This window comes from Clytia hemisphaerica, unplaced genomic scaffold (genome assembly GCF_902728285.1).
Source record: "Clytia hemisphaerica strain Z4C2 unplaced genomic scaffold, Clytia hemisphaerica genome assembly, whole genome shotgun sequence".
NCBI lineage: Eukaryota > Metazoa > Cnidaria > Hydrozoa > Leptothecata > Clytiidae > Clytia > Clytia hemisphaerica.
The window spans coordinates 1,691,146-1,709,391 of NW_027103598.1; the positions used below are offsets into that span (position 1 = coordinate 1,691,146).

The following is an 18,246-nucleotide window of genomic DNA, read 5'->3' on the forward strand; positions in this document are numbered from 1 at the left end:
ACTTTTATCCATAATGCAAAAGAAAGTTTAACATAGTAAAAACAACCACAAAATTTGTTAAAAGATGCTGACTCGGCAAAAGTATATCCAAGCTGAATGAGCACTCTCTGAATTTTTGGCTATGCTGAAAACTCTTGGATCTACCAATAAAAACAAATATGGCGGCCGTTGTAGGTTTGCAAGGAGCTTCGATTTGTGGTAAGAAATTTTTCTTTTTTTGCTCTAAGTCTTGCATTTCTTTAATAAACTTTTCGAATTTTGTCTTCAAATTCTTATCTCTTACTATTCTTTATTATTTGGACTTCGAAATTTTGCGGCAAAGCGCAAATTATTGTCAAAGTAGGATTTCTGAATGAGTCTAAAAAGTTTTTCAATAGGAATTTTTAAGTACTGTTAGAGTACCCTGCCCAGTTGGCGACCGAAATTTTTTTGATTCAAATTTTTCACTTACTTTTTACTTTTTTGAAAATCCTTTTCAACCAACGGTTAGACAACTTTTAACATGCTCTTCGTGTTTGTTTTGATTTTTTATTTGAGGCGATCTTCTTAGGGGAGCCGTCCATTTTCATTTGACAACGCAAAACGTCAAATTGACGTTATGAGGGGGTGGGGGTTTTCAAAAGTTAGGTTTGACGTTACAAGAAATCAAAGGTATACCTTTTTGTGAAAATCGCGGATATTTGTAACCACCAACCACACTATACTTTATAAGCTTTCGAAAACATATTTGTGTATGAAGTACATGAAAATTTGCTGCTCGCATAATCCCATTGGCTCGCGCTATGATATCATTACATCATATTTTCATTGTTTGCGCGATCGAGCGAACCACATCGCACAAGTGGGCAAAGAAAGGTTGTACGCCTAAAGCACGGTACGGACCTAGCGCCAAGTAAAGCTTTTAATTTCTTTTTTAAATAAAGGTCATTTGTTAAAAGATCACATACACGCACGGGTACAACCAAGTACGGACTTTGCGACGGAACGGGAAAACTTTGATGAAAAATGGCTACAACTTTTGGTTACATATCGCTTGACGTTATCTGTGGGGGGTGGGGGGGTTCAGAGGATAACGTCAATTTGACGTTTTGAGTTGTCAAATGAATATGGACGGGTCCCCTTAGAATAAAAAACTTTCGAAGCGAGCGGTACTAGTACCCAGTTCTCGACCGACGTACCAGTCTGCGACCGATCGCAAGAAGGAAAAAATTAGTGCTCTACTTGCAGGTAAGGTCATATTAATTGATCAGGATGATAAAAAAACTTATAAGCTTTCCCGTATTAAATTTATTTGCACTCATTCATTTGTTTTAAAATAGTTTACTTACATTTCCCTTCGGCATGTTTTTTCAGAATTTTTCTTCAAGTCGCCATATTTTTCTAAAGTTTGTTTTTGTTTTGTTTTGAAAGTGGCGGGTCTATGGAGAGTCTTCATTTGATAAAAACGCGGGAATTTTTTATGTCTGTTTTTTTCTCTTTGCGTCTGGAATGTTTTGATCAGTCGGGTGTTTAAGATAAAAACTGCAATTATTGCTCTTTTCAGAAATTATTGCCGAAAACGGCAATTTTTTAACGATGAAATGCTGAATCAGCAAAATGTGTTGTCCTTTTAAGGGCAAAGATGTCAGAGGTGTTTGAAAATAGTAAAATTGCATCGAGAAAAAGGTTTTTCGGATTTTTAAAAGTGATTTTTTCAATTTTTCATTGCTCAATAACATGAAAAGTTCTAAAATAATATGTTTAAAAAGATCCTGCATCGATGCCGAAACACAGCCAGAAAGAGATAACAAAACCCCCGTTGTAAATTTGTTTACATATGACTCGATTTTGTTATCTGCATTTCCAACAACCAATTGAAAACAAAACTAAACGAGGCACAGTGGGCCTACTTATCGCGAGGGTGTCAAATACCACGTGTTCAATAATAAAATCAACTTTTATTTGCAAAAACGGCAATAATTGCCGAAAACGGCAATTTTCATTTATTTACTTTTTTATTTTTCTGCTGATTAGCATTTATTCGTTAAAAAATTGCCTTTTCGCAATAATTTCTGAAAATAGCAATAATGCAGTTTTTAATCTTAAACACCCGACTGTTATCGCAATGTAGAGTCTTCTTTTCTTTTTTAGTTTGGTCGGTCGCAGACTGGACGTCAAATTCGAAGCTGATTGCATCAACTTTTTATCATATTCAAGCGAAGGAAACTGTATCGAGCTGATTTTACAGAAATGCTTTCTAACATATTCTCGTTTTGGACAGATTTTTTGGAGTGGGAGTTGAAGCGTTTTTCTTACGAAGCTTTTTTGTCCACAGGTAGCCATTTTTTATTTTTTTTCGACAAAACGGGTTTTTCATGTGCTTCCGTGCAAATTGGATCTTTCGGATTCTACTCGTTCTTTTCTAGAACTTTTTTTTACACAGTACGGGAATAGGTCAAGGCAGATTACTACCAAAAGAAATGCTCAAGGTTTGTTTTTGCATGACTTTTCTGGGTTTCAAAGAGTCGGTCGCCAACTAGACCGGTCGCCAACTGGCAGGGGACTCTAAACCAGTTAAGTAATCGTTATATTTTAAGAATATACCAAACTGTGAAAGGTTGAGGCTTTTCTGAAAATATAGGCCCTGGAATGGTAGGAAAGGCCAGATGTTCGTTTTCATTTTTACATATCGAACTTAAAATAAAGAAACAGAAAGTCATCTTATGGAAATGACCTAATTTTTTTACAGTTGTTCCCTTAAGCCAATGATTATTGGCTAGAGAAGATCAACCATATTTTGACAAAATTTACCTTTTAGAGCCCTTAAGTGGCCTGATTTAGCCTTAAAGGGATAATCCCACTCTCGCAAATCAAAATATTATGGTCAGTGTCTGGAATTTGATGGTCGAGCGCGATTCAAGTTACAATTTGATTGGTCGAACGGATTTCACTTCGTTTCGTAATCTAAACAACCGAAAAATACTTTGCGAATAAAAAGTCGAAGTTGGGAGGGAGGCGAAGAAAATCTTTCGTGTAATTTCTTCGTCTTGTTATACTTATCTGAAGGAAATTTTCTGTTTTGCTATGCCAAAATTGATTCACAAATGTAAATACTACGCAAGAGTTTTCTATACACACAGAGATTGTGAGATGAGAAATTAACAGTTCTGTTTTGTTTTCCTGTGTTCTTTGTGTTTCCTCAAGTCAAGAGCATGAACAAAAACAAATAGTAATAAAGCATAAAATTTTTTGAAAAAAAATAACATCAATTACAAAATTCCTGTATACATTTGGATTTTGAAAACTATATAAAGTATTTACAAATTCTTTATGGCTTCACTTTCAACAAGCAATAAGCAAAAGCTCGTCCCAGCGTTGAAAAACTCTTAAGCATATAGCTCTCACCCAACAAAATTGTGAATTTTAAGAATTAGATATTCAAGAATCGATGAAAAATTTGCTTTTATGATATATAACATCATGGGGTTTTGTGAATGTGCTGGAAAGATATTGGTTCTTGAAAGGTCAATAAATGGCCCATTTTGGCTTAAAATTTGATGAAACAAAAATCACAAATATGAATAATATTATTCTCATCGTATTTCAACATATTGCCTCAAAACATATTAATATTTCCCAAGGCATGTATTTTCGAAGATCAAAAATCATATACTGAAAAATTAGCACTGTTTAAAAAATATGGACATTTTTGGAAAAAAATGAGAATGAAACATTTTTGAAAAAAAATCTGTTAGTATTTTTCCATTGGCTATTTCTAAGGTATGACTAAGTCTAAAATTAAATTTTAGCAGCTAAATATTTACCAGATGACTTGTTTAAGCATGTCATATAAACATCAAGTTGATTGATGAACAAGTTTTGGAGAAAAGATAATTTTAAAATGCCAACCTGGATTTTCCGTCACGGCGCAACGCAAAACTTTAAAGTACACTAAAGAATTACCTTGGTGTTTTAAGAGTGAATTCCTTTAGTGATTCTCAACAGTCCTAATAGGTCTAATATTTTAAACATTTAAAAACTGAAAAAATTCTGCTTTGTTCAATTTTATTTAGAAATTATGATTTTCCGTCACGGCGCAACAGAAATTTTAGACCCCCTAAAAACTCCATTGGACATCTGAAAGACTTAATTTTCAGTTAACTTGAAAATTATCAATTTTTAAAAACATTTGGTAAGGTAAACTACTTTGTAGTCTTTATATGCCCATTTTGTAAAAATCTTGATTTTTGTGAGCTTTCCAGGGATTTTAGCCTGGAAATTGGAAATCTGGTCATAACTTTTCAATGGAGCATGTTCCTGCTCTGATTTTTTCACATATTGTTCATGAAATGATATTCTTTATGTCTATATAAAAAATTTTGACATTCTGAAAACTTCATTTTTTGCCATTTTTCAGATTTTTTGGGACGAGCTTTTTGCTTATTGCTAACAGTGATGTAAAAGTATTTGAATAATAATATGACCTCCTCTTTGAAGTTGCCTTCCAAAATATTTCTTTCCATTCAAAAAAAAATTCTCAATTAAAGCACCCTCAGAATTTTTCACACAGTAGCACTTCATAGGGAAAAAAGTTGCCTAGTAAATAAAATTTTATCAAAACTGTTGGTGAAAAAATACTTCCTTTTTTTAGCAGAAAATGTTTTTAATATCTTAAAATTTTATCATTGAGTATTATGTATTTATCGTCACTTCATACAACATCAGTCACAATATTCCACATTCACTCAAGTTAAACAACGTAAATAAAATGTAAACAGTTCTTCTTACAGCAGCATATCCATACGACTGTAAAAAATGCAGCTATGTCCATCCATCACGAAACAAACTGGTACATGAAAAATATGTTCAACTGGTACGAGGACTTTCAAAAAGGGTGCAGAGATATGTAGCTTCAGAGTCGAACCATGCCAGAAGCACAAGAAAACAAAGTCCCTTGATCGATGGTTTGATCTTAATTTTCAATGATAGTCACAGGATTTTAAATTTAATCAAATCAATGTGTCTTACTGCTACTTCCTCAACATTATTTCATAAAATTCCAAATCAGTACAATATGATGCTCAGAACCAGAGTTTTTCATTCATCGTAGAGTTACTTTTCACTTCATTTTATTTGGTTTGTGCAAAATCTCATGATACAGTGCTTTTATCGAGAAAATAATATCCGCGTTCCATGATTCTATCGAAGTATTCTGAAGTTATGTAGACTACTGTCTCCAGAGTTGATTTTTCAAGTCATTGGATGAACAAAAATGTCCCATATTCTGAAGTACGAACCATGAAAATCTTCTTTGAACAAGGCTTTCTTGTCTTGATGAGTTTCATTCACTTCTCAGATCCATATATGCACACTTTCGAGAGATGAACAAGTCTTTCTTGTCTTGTTGATGAGTTTCATTTCACTTCTCAGATCCATATGCACACTTTCGAGAGAAAATAGAAATCTCTTTCTCCCCTTAGTAGGGGGAATTTTGTTCGATTTTTTGGAATCGCTCGACTGTTTTGTTAGAAGCACTTGTTATACATTTTTGGAAAGCTAAGGGGTAGGGGAATCGAAATTTCTATGTTTCCAATTTTTTTTCGGACACTTTGGTGTGATTTTCGGACGAATAAAACGGTCTCAGGCAAAAATCATAGGGTTAAAAATTAATGAAAATTTTAGCTCGAGAAAACGGAGACCTGTTGTATATTTTTGGAAAGCTCTCAAAAAATTAAGATTAGAGATATATTGCAGGTATAGGTGATTTCTGTACCTAACTCGAGATATTAACCCTTGAAAACCGTGTTTTTCAACCAGAAACAGCTATTTTGTCCAGTTTTTGCGCTTTTTGAAGCTCAATATCTCGAGTTAGGTACTAAAATCACCTATACTTGCAATATATCTCTAATCTTAATTTTCTGAGAGCTTTCCAAAAATATACAACAGGTCTCCGTTTTCTCGAGCTAAAATTTTCATTAATTTTTAACCCTATGATTTTTGCCTGAGACCGTTTTATTCGTCCGAAAATCACACCAAAGTGTCCGAAAAAAAATTGGAAACATAGTAATTTCGATTCCCCTAAACCTTAGCTTTCCAAAAATGTATAACAAGTGCTTCTAACAAAATAGTCAAGCGATTTTACAAAATGCCCTCTACTACCTTGAGTGTTCAAAATTGACTACATTGTTATTTAACTGAAAGAGGCAAGAGAAGAGATAGTTCTGTATAAATTGGTTAGCAAAAGAATTCAACCTTGACATTAAATATCTTCTTGTATCTTCAGCATCATAGAAAAATAAACATTGAAACTTTGCACAAAGATAATTGAATAAAAACACTTTATGATTTTGATAATATTAACATGTTATAGACACCTAAAAGTATATTTAATCAGTGGTAAAAATATAAACATTTCACTGATCAAATTATTTCGCTTCCATTTTGAAAGCTTCGAAGCTTCTGATGCTAGTCTATCTTAACTTCATTTCTCTCGCAATTCCCGCACAAACTTTCCGTGAATCGTTTTTAACTTTGCTGGATAAAATGAAACAAGTTTATTTGCTAGCGTCTTTTGTTCTAGTATTGGATTATCCCTTTAAGAGGAAAAAAACAACGAAGTTAAGCAAATTTTCAATCGATCATATCTTTAAGAGACTTCAAACCCCCACTGAGATTTTTTGAGATTATAAACTAGACCTACTAAGGAAGCATTACTGAAAGTTTCAAAAAAATTTGTTGTGGGTTCAAAAAGATACGCCATCTTGAATTTTGCTCCAGATCTGCCAAAATAGCAATTTTTCGGCCATTTTTGACGGTTACGTAGAAATAGAAATCCTGAAAATGTTATTTTTGTGGCGAAAACCCACCAGTAAACCACTCCAGGTCAAAAGTTTGCTTCAAAAAAGTCTCAAGGACCATCAGCAGCAGCAGTTTCGGACCATGTTCGGGCCAGATTTTCGAAAACTTGCTACGATTAAATTCCTTGTTTTAGCAAACAAATTCAAAAATCTTCATCTTTATTCAAATATTCAAACAACCGCACTATGGGTGGTTTCAAATTATGACCTGTGAACACTGTGACTCCCGACCAAAAATGGCACATGTAATTATAAACAAAGTCAAAATGCCGCGAATGCGGTGGAAATCTCTTTGAACGAAGGAGGGAAAAAGTCTGACAAATTTACCGACTCACTGACTCACCGACTCAATTCTACTTAATTTTCAAGAGTCGGTCGGGCGACGCGAAACGAAGATATTTGTGATTGCCGCCTTACCTACCTTTTTCTAGCTTATCAGGTTCCATTCTTTGGTTAGATTTAGAATGCACAACTGGCCCACGCTTCTTGAGATTGAACTCGATCAAAATACAGGCCTCACATACGAAATGCCATTCAGAACATTACAACAGCTTTTCGAAAAAGGTGTTTGTCCACGGAAGAATATTTCAATAAATTCCAAAATACAACGCGCAGTCAGCGATTCCTTGAAAAGCGACCCTGTGTGCTATCTGGGGCGTCTGGGGTAGTCTCTCAAAAACAAATGATACGGACCCCGGGGCATAGGCAGGGTCGTTGTTTTCTCCGTAACTTTTAGTTCTAAGATCAGTTTCAGTCCAGTTTTCTGTGCGTTTTTCTGTGCGTTTTTGAGCTCGATTTTTTCCAGAGGCTACTGATCGAAGGTTCGATTATGATTGAAGTATAAAGTAAAGAGTGTTTCTAAGATCAGCTTTATAGTATCGTTTTCTTCGTAACTTTTGAGAGTGTTTCTAGGTTCACTTTTATCAGCTTGTCTTCTTTGTAACTTAACAGTTTGTTTCTAAGCACTTTTTTATCAAATCGTTTTCTTAGTATTTCTAAGTTCACTTCTTCTTATTAAGGTTAGAAAATATATCTTGTTGGTTGAAAAATTATGATAATTAAAAAAAAAAGACTGAATAATTTAACCAAGAAGATAGAATTTGATTTTTACTGGTACTAGATTTTGAGTTTGACCCACTGGATTTGATTTCAGTTGGACATAATGTCCAAGTGACTAAAATAAATTTATTTGCAGCCATAAGGTAGTGGTTTTAGTATGAAATTTTGTTTGCTTTCATTTTTGGTAGCTTGTGAGAGCCTGCTTGAATTTTTGGCTTTTTTGCCAAGTGCAAAAGTCTGACTTAAAAATTTGAAAATGAGATAAAATAGACTTTGAGAGAAAATATTTCAAGTTGCAACTAAGGTCACATGGTTTTTTCTGATTTACTGTGTAAGGAAGCAGAACTAAGGTTATATTATGATTGTTATATGTATGTTATAGGATAATATATATTATATGTTGCATGGATAATATGTTTGTATAATATATATTATAGCTAGGTCTACCATCTTTCCCTGACAGTAGAGATTATTGTTTGAACATGAGGCTAGTCTAGATCTCTACTGGCCCCCAGTGCACTTCTCCTTTGAGTTCCTTGCTGGGAGATTGGGCCGAGTGAGCTCTCCTCCTTGTGCCATGTGGTTTTGAGAGTCCATTCTCTCCAGCAAGGACAGTTGAAGCCTGACCATCGACAAGACAACAATGAATCTTCATATTCATTTAACTAATATATTGGCATAATCCAGATCAGCTAAGATAAAGTTTGGGATTATTTGGACAGTATGTCTTCATTGTCAAATATATATCTAGACTTTTTATAACATCATGTCTTCACCTATCGTTCGATCTCATCCAGCCCACACTAGCGTAACACGTTTTTTTTTTTTAAGAAACTAGTTTTACCAAGCAGCCTCAATGTTTCTTAAGAAATTGGCCTTTTGAGCCTTAAATGTTTCTTAGATGTTTCTAAACTTTTTGAAATAATCAGCCTATTTTTCATGCAAAGATTGGAAGGTTCTAAAAAACAGAGTTAAAAATGTTATTTTCTCATTCTCAGCCTCAGCATGTTTCTTAGATGTTTCTTAGTTTTTAGGCATTCTGAGCCTCATGTTTCTTAAAAGTGTGTTTCTTAAAAAAAAAAAAACGTGTAATCCGCTTTCTCACAACTGAAAGTACTTGTCATGTAAAGTGTCAAAATATCCATAAAAAACCATGTGACCTTGAACGCGCTTTCCATGATGTCGGCCTCTAGACAGTTCGTGGAAGTATATACTTCGATTTGTGAAGCGTCTTTACATCACATAGAACAAAAGAAAATAGCAAAAGAACAAAGGAATTACCCATAGCCACCATTTCGCAACCATGGAGAATCACGATTTTACGGAAATGGGAATCCTCATATCAAACAAAGCATCTTCTGAAGATGTCATTCTTCCCCATGAAGTGTTATAAAATTCCCTATAGAAAGACACATTCTCCTACGAAGAGGCTTAAAAAAAATCAGCATTTTTGAGAAAAATTGAGGCAAAAATGTTTTCTTAAGTGCGATTTTTTTAAGCTGGTGAGGCAAAAATAAGGCCCTGCCTACACCAGAAAAAGTTTCAAAGTTTTGAAAACCATTGAAAAGTACTGTTTACCACCAAAAGAGGGAAAACAATTCCAATTTTCAATCACTGTGTAAGCCTTGAATTGTCAATAGCCTCTGTAAATCCCTTGTAAAGTGACCAGATTTTAGAGAATTTTAGAGGGTGGGCTATTGCAAAATTTCCGCATTTTAATCAAATTTTTAGACAAAATGTGACAAATCTAACCAACCAGTATCCGTATCAGAAACTCAACCAACCACCCTTAGTTGATAAATAAAAGTTTTGGTTTTAGGTAATGAGATCATTCAAATGAAACTGGGGGATAATAAGTTTTTTAAATATTGTCTTTCGAAAGAATTGCATTGTATGATCTAATAAGCACTTTTAAAGTATGTTAAGAAATGTTAGTCTGATTTTTTAAAATCTTATTTCTGTTTTTTTTAAATCTTATTTCTGTTTTTACTTTAGAAAGGGACACAGATGGCGAATGTATGTTTGTATGGGTTTATCCACAGATCAGTCCAGATCTTAAAGAAGTTATACTCAATAAATGTTCCATATTAACTGAGGATCATTCTGAAACAAAGTTTTGTTTTTGTCAAGTGAAAGGGACCTGGTATTACATCCTTCGAACAGATATTTCTCAAGCACATGCAGTCAAAAATGTAAGCTTCCACTGTTATTTTTTTCCCTTTTTTAAAACTCTTTAACGTTTATATCATTTAGAAATTATATTTAGCAAAATTCTTTTGATAAAATTGTCTTGGATAAAGTTAAGTTATGTATAAAAATTGATTTTGAAAATCCTTTAAAACAAATTATTTCTTATTGTCCAATTCTTTTTCTTTAGGTCAATGATGTTTTCTTTGTCATCTTAGCAGAGGTATTCATTATCAAAAGAAAATGTATTGTTAAACTTTAAGATGTTTTTCTTCAACAATGTTTTCAAATCTTTGCTGTTTCATTAGTAATTTTCTACTTCTACTTCTCCTTCTGCTTTAGTTTCTCTTTTTTGAACATTTTTTCTTCTTTGAAATAACTTTAGTACATCCAAAACTGCCCCAAGCCATTCTTTATTGGAATAGCTTTATCCGAAACTACCCCTTAGGTACCCATTGTATTTTTTATGCTCATGTTGCCATGCTATCAATATCCTTACTAAAATTTTATAAATTTTCAGGACTTCAATCCAGAATTATATCAAAATCTAGCAGAATGCAGCACAAAGGATTATTTGAAAGGACATTCAACAACAAAAGTGCTACAAAACTTTCTCACCATGTACACAAAAGGATACTGCCTAAAAGATGACGATAAAAAGTTAGTTCACACTGATTTTGATAAAAGGAAAGCATACATGGAAACTTGCATTAAAGGTGAAATGTTTTGTTTGTGTTGTGTTTTTTTATGAAGTTGACTCTCTCTAGATTGAACACGATTCCTTTTCACTTGTAAAGTAAGTTTAGGGTTTTATTATTCTTTTAGAATTGTATCTGGAAAATAAAAAAAATATTGATAATGAAGCCTCCAAAAGAATTTATCCAGCTTTTATTTTTTATAGAGATGATCACATTATTTGGAATGGAGTCTATTCTCATTTACGTTGCTGTACTATTGAAGAAAAGGATAGCTATTTATCATCCCAAACTCACCACCTTACACCATATATGCAGGTATAATATTCATTGATATTTATAGTTCTTTAAGTCTTAATACTACATTCTTCTGCATTCTTATCTGTCTAGACTTGTAAACAAGTCTGTAATTACTCTGGCTATAAGAACTATATAATAATAATAAAAAGTAAACTATAAATGTCCACGCACGGGGAAAAGGAGAATTACAGACTTGAAGCCTCTTCCACGCCTTTTTTTTCTTCAGCTAAAATCATAAGCTCAGACATACAGATTTCTGTATGTCAGGTGCGTACGTGTTTACGTTTATTTTTCTTTCTTTTTATTGCGTTTTAACAATTGTTCTTTTATTTCTATGTTCCTAAGTTCAATGTTACTACGAAATAGCATTTAGTCAAAAAAGTTGGATGGTTTCTCAAAAATCTAAAAAAAGTTGAAAAATTAAACAACGTTTTTTGAGGAAAGAAGCTTCTAGTCGTTGAAATTAAAAAAAGAAAAAGAAACATCACTTTTTCCATGCTTTTCCTTTTGAGCTTGAATTTTTAGATAGAGTCTGTTTTCAACGACTTGTTTACTAGTCTATTATCTGTCTAGCAGTAAAGCCGTTGAGAACTTTCAAATACATAAATAACTAAATACTATTGAAAACGTGCAACCCTGTAATAGTGTTATGAGATTCTTAAAAATTTTAGTCACTATTCATATCATGATTTTCTGATGGGATAAACTTTTAGGGTTGTCACTATTTTTTTTTCTGGTTTGTAGAATTATATCACCTGGTCTGTGGCACTGGAGTGTAATTTGTTATTTATTTTGTCTTCCCTCTTTCTTTGCGTTCAAGATCACTGCCAGCTTTTTGCATCCACCGCAAGGACTGGAATATTGTGTATCCATTCTTAACACTGACAGGAGAGAAGGAATTGGAAGAAATCAAAAATAAACGCACCTACGTGGCTGGTTTTACGAATGGTGAAGTTGAGAACAGACCCGATCTTTATGACATATATCTACAAGGTACTTTACTTGATAAAGTCTACTCCAACTTCGCAATATTGTATTTACACATGTGTGGTGATAATTTTCAAAGTAAAATAAAACACGCATGTCTAGTGTGTATGCTGCTCTAGTGTAAATGTTAGGGTGTGACTTTCAATTTCGAATGGTAGACCATCACCCCATGATGCATGAATTTGAGTCCATAAATGCCAGCAAAAATCAATCTTTTGGGCCCTTTCATTTACTTAGAACCCTAGAAGTCACTAAATTACCCCTCTTTTCTTCCAAAAAATCCCTTTTTATGCGCCTACAGAGGTTTATCATGTTTTATTTTTATTCCCGCCATCATGGAAGCAAACTGAAGCACACGTTCTCATCTGTAGAGGCGATCCCTTACGCGAATCGAACGTTTGCTTCCATAATGGCGGAAGTTATGCAACTTAACAAGGCATTGAACCTCTTTAATGACGGGAAGAAGTTTATTCCAGTTGAGTTCACAGCTTTTATAGTGTTAAAATCTTGGTTTTTCTTTTTAGCCTCGGATGGAGAAATTGTATTGAACCCACAATCTAAAGGTAATGGTTTTTTTAATGCTTGCCACTATAACGCCTATTTTTTAACTTGTGAAAGTTGATATTGAAGTTTATATCACTTTTAAGGCCGTTCTCCACTTACGCACTGCGATCGCACCGTTTGGCTTCAACCCTTTTTGCTTGGAAAAAAGATTACGTCATAAAAATGTAGCGCTAGCCCGTTTCAACCGTTACGTCAGATCGCGCCAATGGAATTGCTTCATTTTTTCTTTTGACCAATAGTGTGGAAGCTTTGATAGATAAAGTGCGATCGCAGCGCGCGCAAGTGGCGACCGGCCTTTAAAGCGTTCTACCAACTTTTAAAAAAAATCGCTGCAAGACTGATTCTTCTAAATCTGTCGCCCTCAGCTAAGCATGTATAATTTCGAGAGTAAAATTAATACTAATACTGCTTAATATAACAGCCTTGCAGCCCGTTAAAGATTTTAAATACTAAAATTGAAACTGAAGTTGATTTGCGAAAACGGTTTTATATTAAATCAAATTTTGATCCCTATTTTTAGTAAGATTTTCGGAAATCTAACGTCTAAAAATGGAAGTAAATCTACTCGGAGCTTACATTAAATTTGACTTACTTGCACTGTGCACCATCCATCTTCTTAGTGGAAAAGATTTAAACTAAATCGTAATTTCCATTCCCAATTGAGATTTTAAGTTTGGAAAGTAAATTAATCTATGTATGAGGCAAAACTTAAACCACGCGTTTTTACTGCAATGTATAGACTGCCCATAAATTTTTTATTTCGTTAGCTATAACAGTAATAATAAAGTGATAGAATTAATACACTTTCAAAGGTTTTCTACGGGGAAAAAAGGAGCTTATTTTAGGCAGTGTCTTAATGCTGGGTCAGATATATTAAAGCTACTTTTTTGCACAACAATATCCTGCAAACAAGTGATCGAAAGTTGTTTCGAGATGTGACCTCACATTCTATTGCTTTTGTAAACAAAAAATACCAAAGCTGATTTCGAGCAAATTTACAACCGAATGTTTTGATTAAAAGATGGAAAACGTTCTATTTATTATAAACATAAAAACATTTGATAGAGTATCAGTAAAATTCCTTTTTTTGAGGAACTTTTTTTATACTACATGAACATCATCAGACCTTTCAATCAAAACAAAACCTTTAACAATGTCCGGTTATCGGCTGAGGTAAATTGAATGGTTGTAAAGTATTTTTAAATGAAGAAATCATACCAATACTAAATGGCTATTTGTCTAAATTAAGTACAGAACTACGACGCTCTCTTATTCGATTTTCTTCAATCTTCATCGAATAAGAGAGCGTATCGAATAATACAACGTCGTTTCTTGTTGACCACCACTTTCAATATTATCGAATAAAGGAACGCACTTAGTAGTAGAATGTCGAATTTGAGAGCATCAACTGTACTTTAAATATAACATTATTAAAAAAAAGTTCATACTAACACAGTCCTTTTTAAAGCAACATTGATATATTTTGATAATAAGTTGTAAATCTTGGTTTTCACTTGCTTAGAATGCTTTCAAATGGGTAAAATGCATAAAGAAATAGCCAAATTCTTGTTGCAAGCGTCCGAAAATGAAGATATGGCAGATGAAGACATTATTAAGGTATAAACATATCATCAAAGTTTTCCTGATTGAATCTAACCCCTTCATTATTGGGGAAGTCGATTTTTTATTTCATTTAGATTACTGAGAAAATTTTAGATCACTGTTGAAGTTGTCTTTTAATTTTCAGAAATGTTATTGTTGATAGATCTCCCATGCTGATTTTTTTCGTTACAAACTCACTGCAAACTAATTTAAAATGACCACTGAATTTGGGAATTAATAATACAATGGATCGCCAAATTTTTGTGAACATTCTAGGAGAGATTTTTAAAGAAGATTTTGCAACGTTGATTTTTCCAAAGACTGAATGGTTGTTATCAATAATTTTCATTATAGGAACTCACCAGACGAACAAAAGACATAATCAACAATTTACGATCTTTGGATGGAGAAAATCCTGATGACCCTCATATTTCTTTGGAATTGTTACAATCTAAGAACCTTACAAATGTGATGCAAACATTTCTGTTTAATCTGGCCTCAGCTGAAGGTTTGGTTCGCTTATAATGGTGCATGCAATTCAGTAAGAAAAATAGGCTTTCCATGATAAGTAATCTTATCGTTTTCTTCTGAAACCTTACCATTGATAGGGAAAATGATATCTTGAATCTATTCCATTTTCAAAACCTGTCCACATCTAACCAGCGAGCTGTAACCTAGCTGACCCAACCATTCAAATATATCAGATAAATTAGACCGATCTTGATTTTGATTTTGATTTTGATTTTGATTTTGATTTTGATTTTGATTTTGATTTTGATTTTGATTTTGATTTTGTTATTGTTATTGTAAATATTTTGAAAACAACCTGCATTTTTTCAGAGCTAATTTCATAAGCAAGGAGAGGCTGGGGAAGCTGCTATTTTTTTCTTTATTGAAACAAAAACACAGATATAATATACGGGGCCCCCCAGCGGTTTGCGTGAATGCGTGAATGGGCTTTTTTGGTTGCGTGAATGCGTGAAAATCGAAAAAAAATTGCGTGAATGCGTGAATTGAAAAAACTTGCGTGAACGTGAAAATCCATATTTCTATTGTGTGAATGCGTGAATCTGCCCTGTTTTTTGCGTGAACGCGTGAATTTTTCCTTTTCACAGTTTGTAGAAAACCCCAAGGTGCGCACCTATCCCAAATTCAAGGGATGCCAGGTGAAGGTGCACAAAAAATCAGCAACTTTCAAATTCTCTATTTTATTAAACGATTCATGATTTAGATGCGCTTTCTAGCAATCTAGACACCTTAAATTTCCAGATTTTTTCGCTCGGGCCAAACATGTATTGGCCCTCGAATCTTAAATAACTCTAATTTGCCCCCTTGAAAGTGTTTAAGACAAAACCATTGTTATGCATGATGAGTGATCCGGGGCCAGGGCCAGAGCCACTGGGGTCAGGAGGCGGCCATGACTTCACCACGTTTTTGCAAATAAAAATAAACTTATTTCAAAGAAATTTTTACCCATGATGTAGACTTTCGATAACCTGATTTTTGGCAAAATTAGTCTGAAATAGAGTCGTATTTAAGTACATCAGAGGGTTAAAATAGAAATTTTCTCCTGTCGGCGCAAAACATGGTTGCGCCTCCTTAGTCACTATGTTTTCGCCCCCTCCACGTTAGGAAATTAATTTGCGAGCCCTGATTAAAACCTTTCTTTTTAATTTTTTTTTGATCGATTCGCTTGCAACAAATGTTCATTCTTTTACCTCATTTTACAAGCTATCAAGCAATCGTACCTTGCCTCTAACGAATTTAGACTACATTCTTTTTCAATGGTGTCAAAGAGAGCATTTTTAGCCAAACGCGAGTGACAAAAATGCAAAAAATTCCTCTCTGCGTAAACCATGGTTGCGCCTCCTTACCCCTGAGCTAAGCATCATGGTGTCATACTCGAGTTTGTTTGACCAATTTTTGATAATGTTTAAGCTATTTTTTGTACAAAAATTCGCCTGCGGCGCATATTCACTTTTCACTTACTATCGCGATACGTTAACTGCAGAAGCTTCACCCTTTCCAAACGATCGTGACAAGTTAGAAGAATCAAATATTTTGCGTGATGGCATGTGATAAAAGTTGAAAAATTACGTAACACTTTCTATTTGGGGGCTTCTTGTGACGCTACCAAACACGGTGTTTTATAGTCAGGTCTACAGGAAAAAATCACTACTGAGTTAAGTTTTTCTCAAGTGCATGACCAGATCCGGTCGAATAATATCTCAAGTACAGCCTTGTCATATTTTTTTATGCAAATACAGCCTTGTCATATTTTTTTATGCAAATCGAACGTTTTACTCCATTAATGGCGGAAATTACGTAAATTACGTAACTTAACGAAATGTGCAAGATTTCTATTTTTGACATTTTCCCCGATTTTTCCCGAAAATTTCCCCGATTTCCCAAAAAATTGGGTTTACGCGAATTTTGAGAAAAACTTGCGTGAATGCGTGAATTGCGAAAAATCTTTGCGTGAATGCGTGAAATTTGGGTCCGCTGGGGGGGCCTCATATACGAACATGTACGAACATAGAATAGAATACAAGTAGGCATAATAGTCCCTCCTTTCCCTGTTTTTTACTTTAAAAAGTCCAACAGAAAAAATCTATTACCTTGAAAGCCATAGGTGAGAAGTCAATAGGACACTCCTGAAGGGGACTAGCTTTTTATTGGGAAATAGTTAGTTACAGCATCGATGATTACAGTAAATATGCGATACCATTGATTTGGATTTACTATCAAGAATATTTCAATTTTGATTACAATAATATTTTAAATTTCTTTATTTTGTACGTAGAAATTTGTAAATTAAACCATTATATTGTCGTAATTTCGAACAGAAAAAACTAAAACTGAGATTCTGCAACTTATCTATACTCGAGTGGCCAAAGAAAGGTACCTTTTTTGGTCTGTTTGGTCTGGGCAAAATTTAAAAACAAGAAATTTTTTTAACGTGCAAAAACTAGAATCGGTGTTCAGACATTCCAACAATTCTTACATGCCCATCCAAATGAATACATTTTGTTAGAGAGTCCTTAAATGTAGGTTTCGTTTTTTGGAGCCCAGTGAGTAATTTCTTTGTCTAGCCTTTGATTTGCTTCAAAAAAATGCATTCCGGGTAGAGGGTTATTCTTAAAATTGTACAGCGTAATATTGTGGGGGATTTCTTAAATTAATTAAGTCTTGTTGCTGTTTGAAAATGCTTCTAATAAAAAAATAAACATCTTTGTACTAATGGGCTCTTCCAGGAAAAAACCGCTTATAGGGTGTGGAAGATATATTTTCAAAGGGTATTGGAAAAATCTTGAAAACCTGCCATGGTCCATGAGGTGAATTTGCAGTGTGCAGGGGTTCAATTTGATGCTTGTCCAGGGATAAAACGCGTGTCCAGGGGGTGAAAAGTCGAAATGTCCAGGGGCAGATCATTAAAAAGATAATGCCCATAAACTCCATGAACGGATTTTATCTGGAAGAGCCCAATCAAATGATGGCGATGATTTTACCTACCCTTTAAAGGGCCTTCTTTTACTTTCGCGTACACACAGTGATTTAATTTGAAATTTCTTATCCAATTATTTTAAAGGAACAAGATCAAAAATCTAATTTTGAATTATTTTTAGAAATTAATCCTAAGAATGTTCACGTCAGCTTTAAAACTTTGAAATATGTGGAAAAAATCACTCAATAGTCGCGACAGTGGTTTGTTTTAGAGGAAAACTTTCCAACCGTGATCTACTAAGAATATATGGGAAAAACTCATTTATTATTATAATGATAGGTTTTATTAAGATGATAATCAGATAATCAATCAGCAATTTGGCTCAAATTCAACTAATCAGTATATAGAAATATGGTGTAACAGACGAGATATGAAATCCTTAAGTCAGCATTTTACAATCAAACCATAATGACATCTTTTTTCTAAATAAACTTTCAGCATTGAAATGATTTTAAATGGGTTAGTTTCAGGTTGCCTTGATTTAGGCATTTAATATATTCATAATCCATCC

The 18,246-nt window shown here is 33.8% G+C and overlaps 1 protein-coding gene across 1 annotated transcript; it reads left to right on the top strand.

Annotated features, from left to right (window-relative positions):
* The first annotated feature begins 100 nt into the window (after positions 1-100).
* Positions 101-17,092, top strand: LOC136801947 (DENN domain-containing protein 10-like). Its single transcript, XM_067058643.1, has 9 exons — positions 101-198; positions 9,891-10,087; positions 10,273-10,305; positions 10,603-10,798; positions 10,984-11,095; positions 11,898-12,070; positions 12,589-12,627; positions 14,151-14,245; positions 14,585-17,092. Exons 1-9 carry the CDS (start codon positions 159-161, stop codon positions 14,753-14,755), a joined length of 1,056 nt encoding a protein of 351 aa, XP_066914744.1. The 5' UTR covers positions 101-158; the 3' UTR covers positions 14,756-17,092.
* Positions 17,093-18,246: the final 1,154 nt, after the last annotated feature.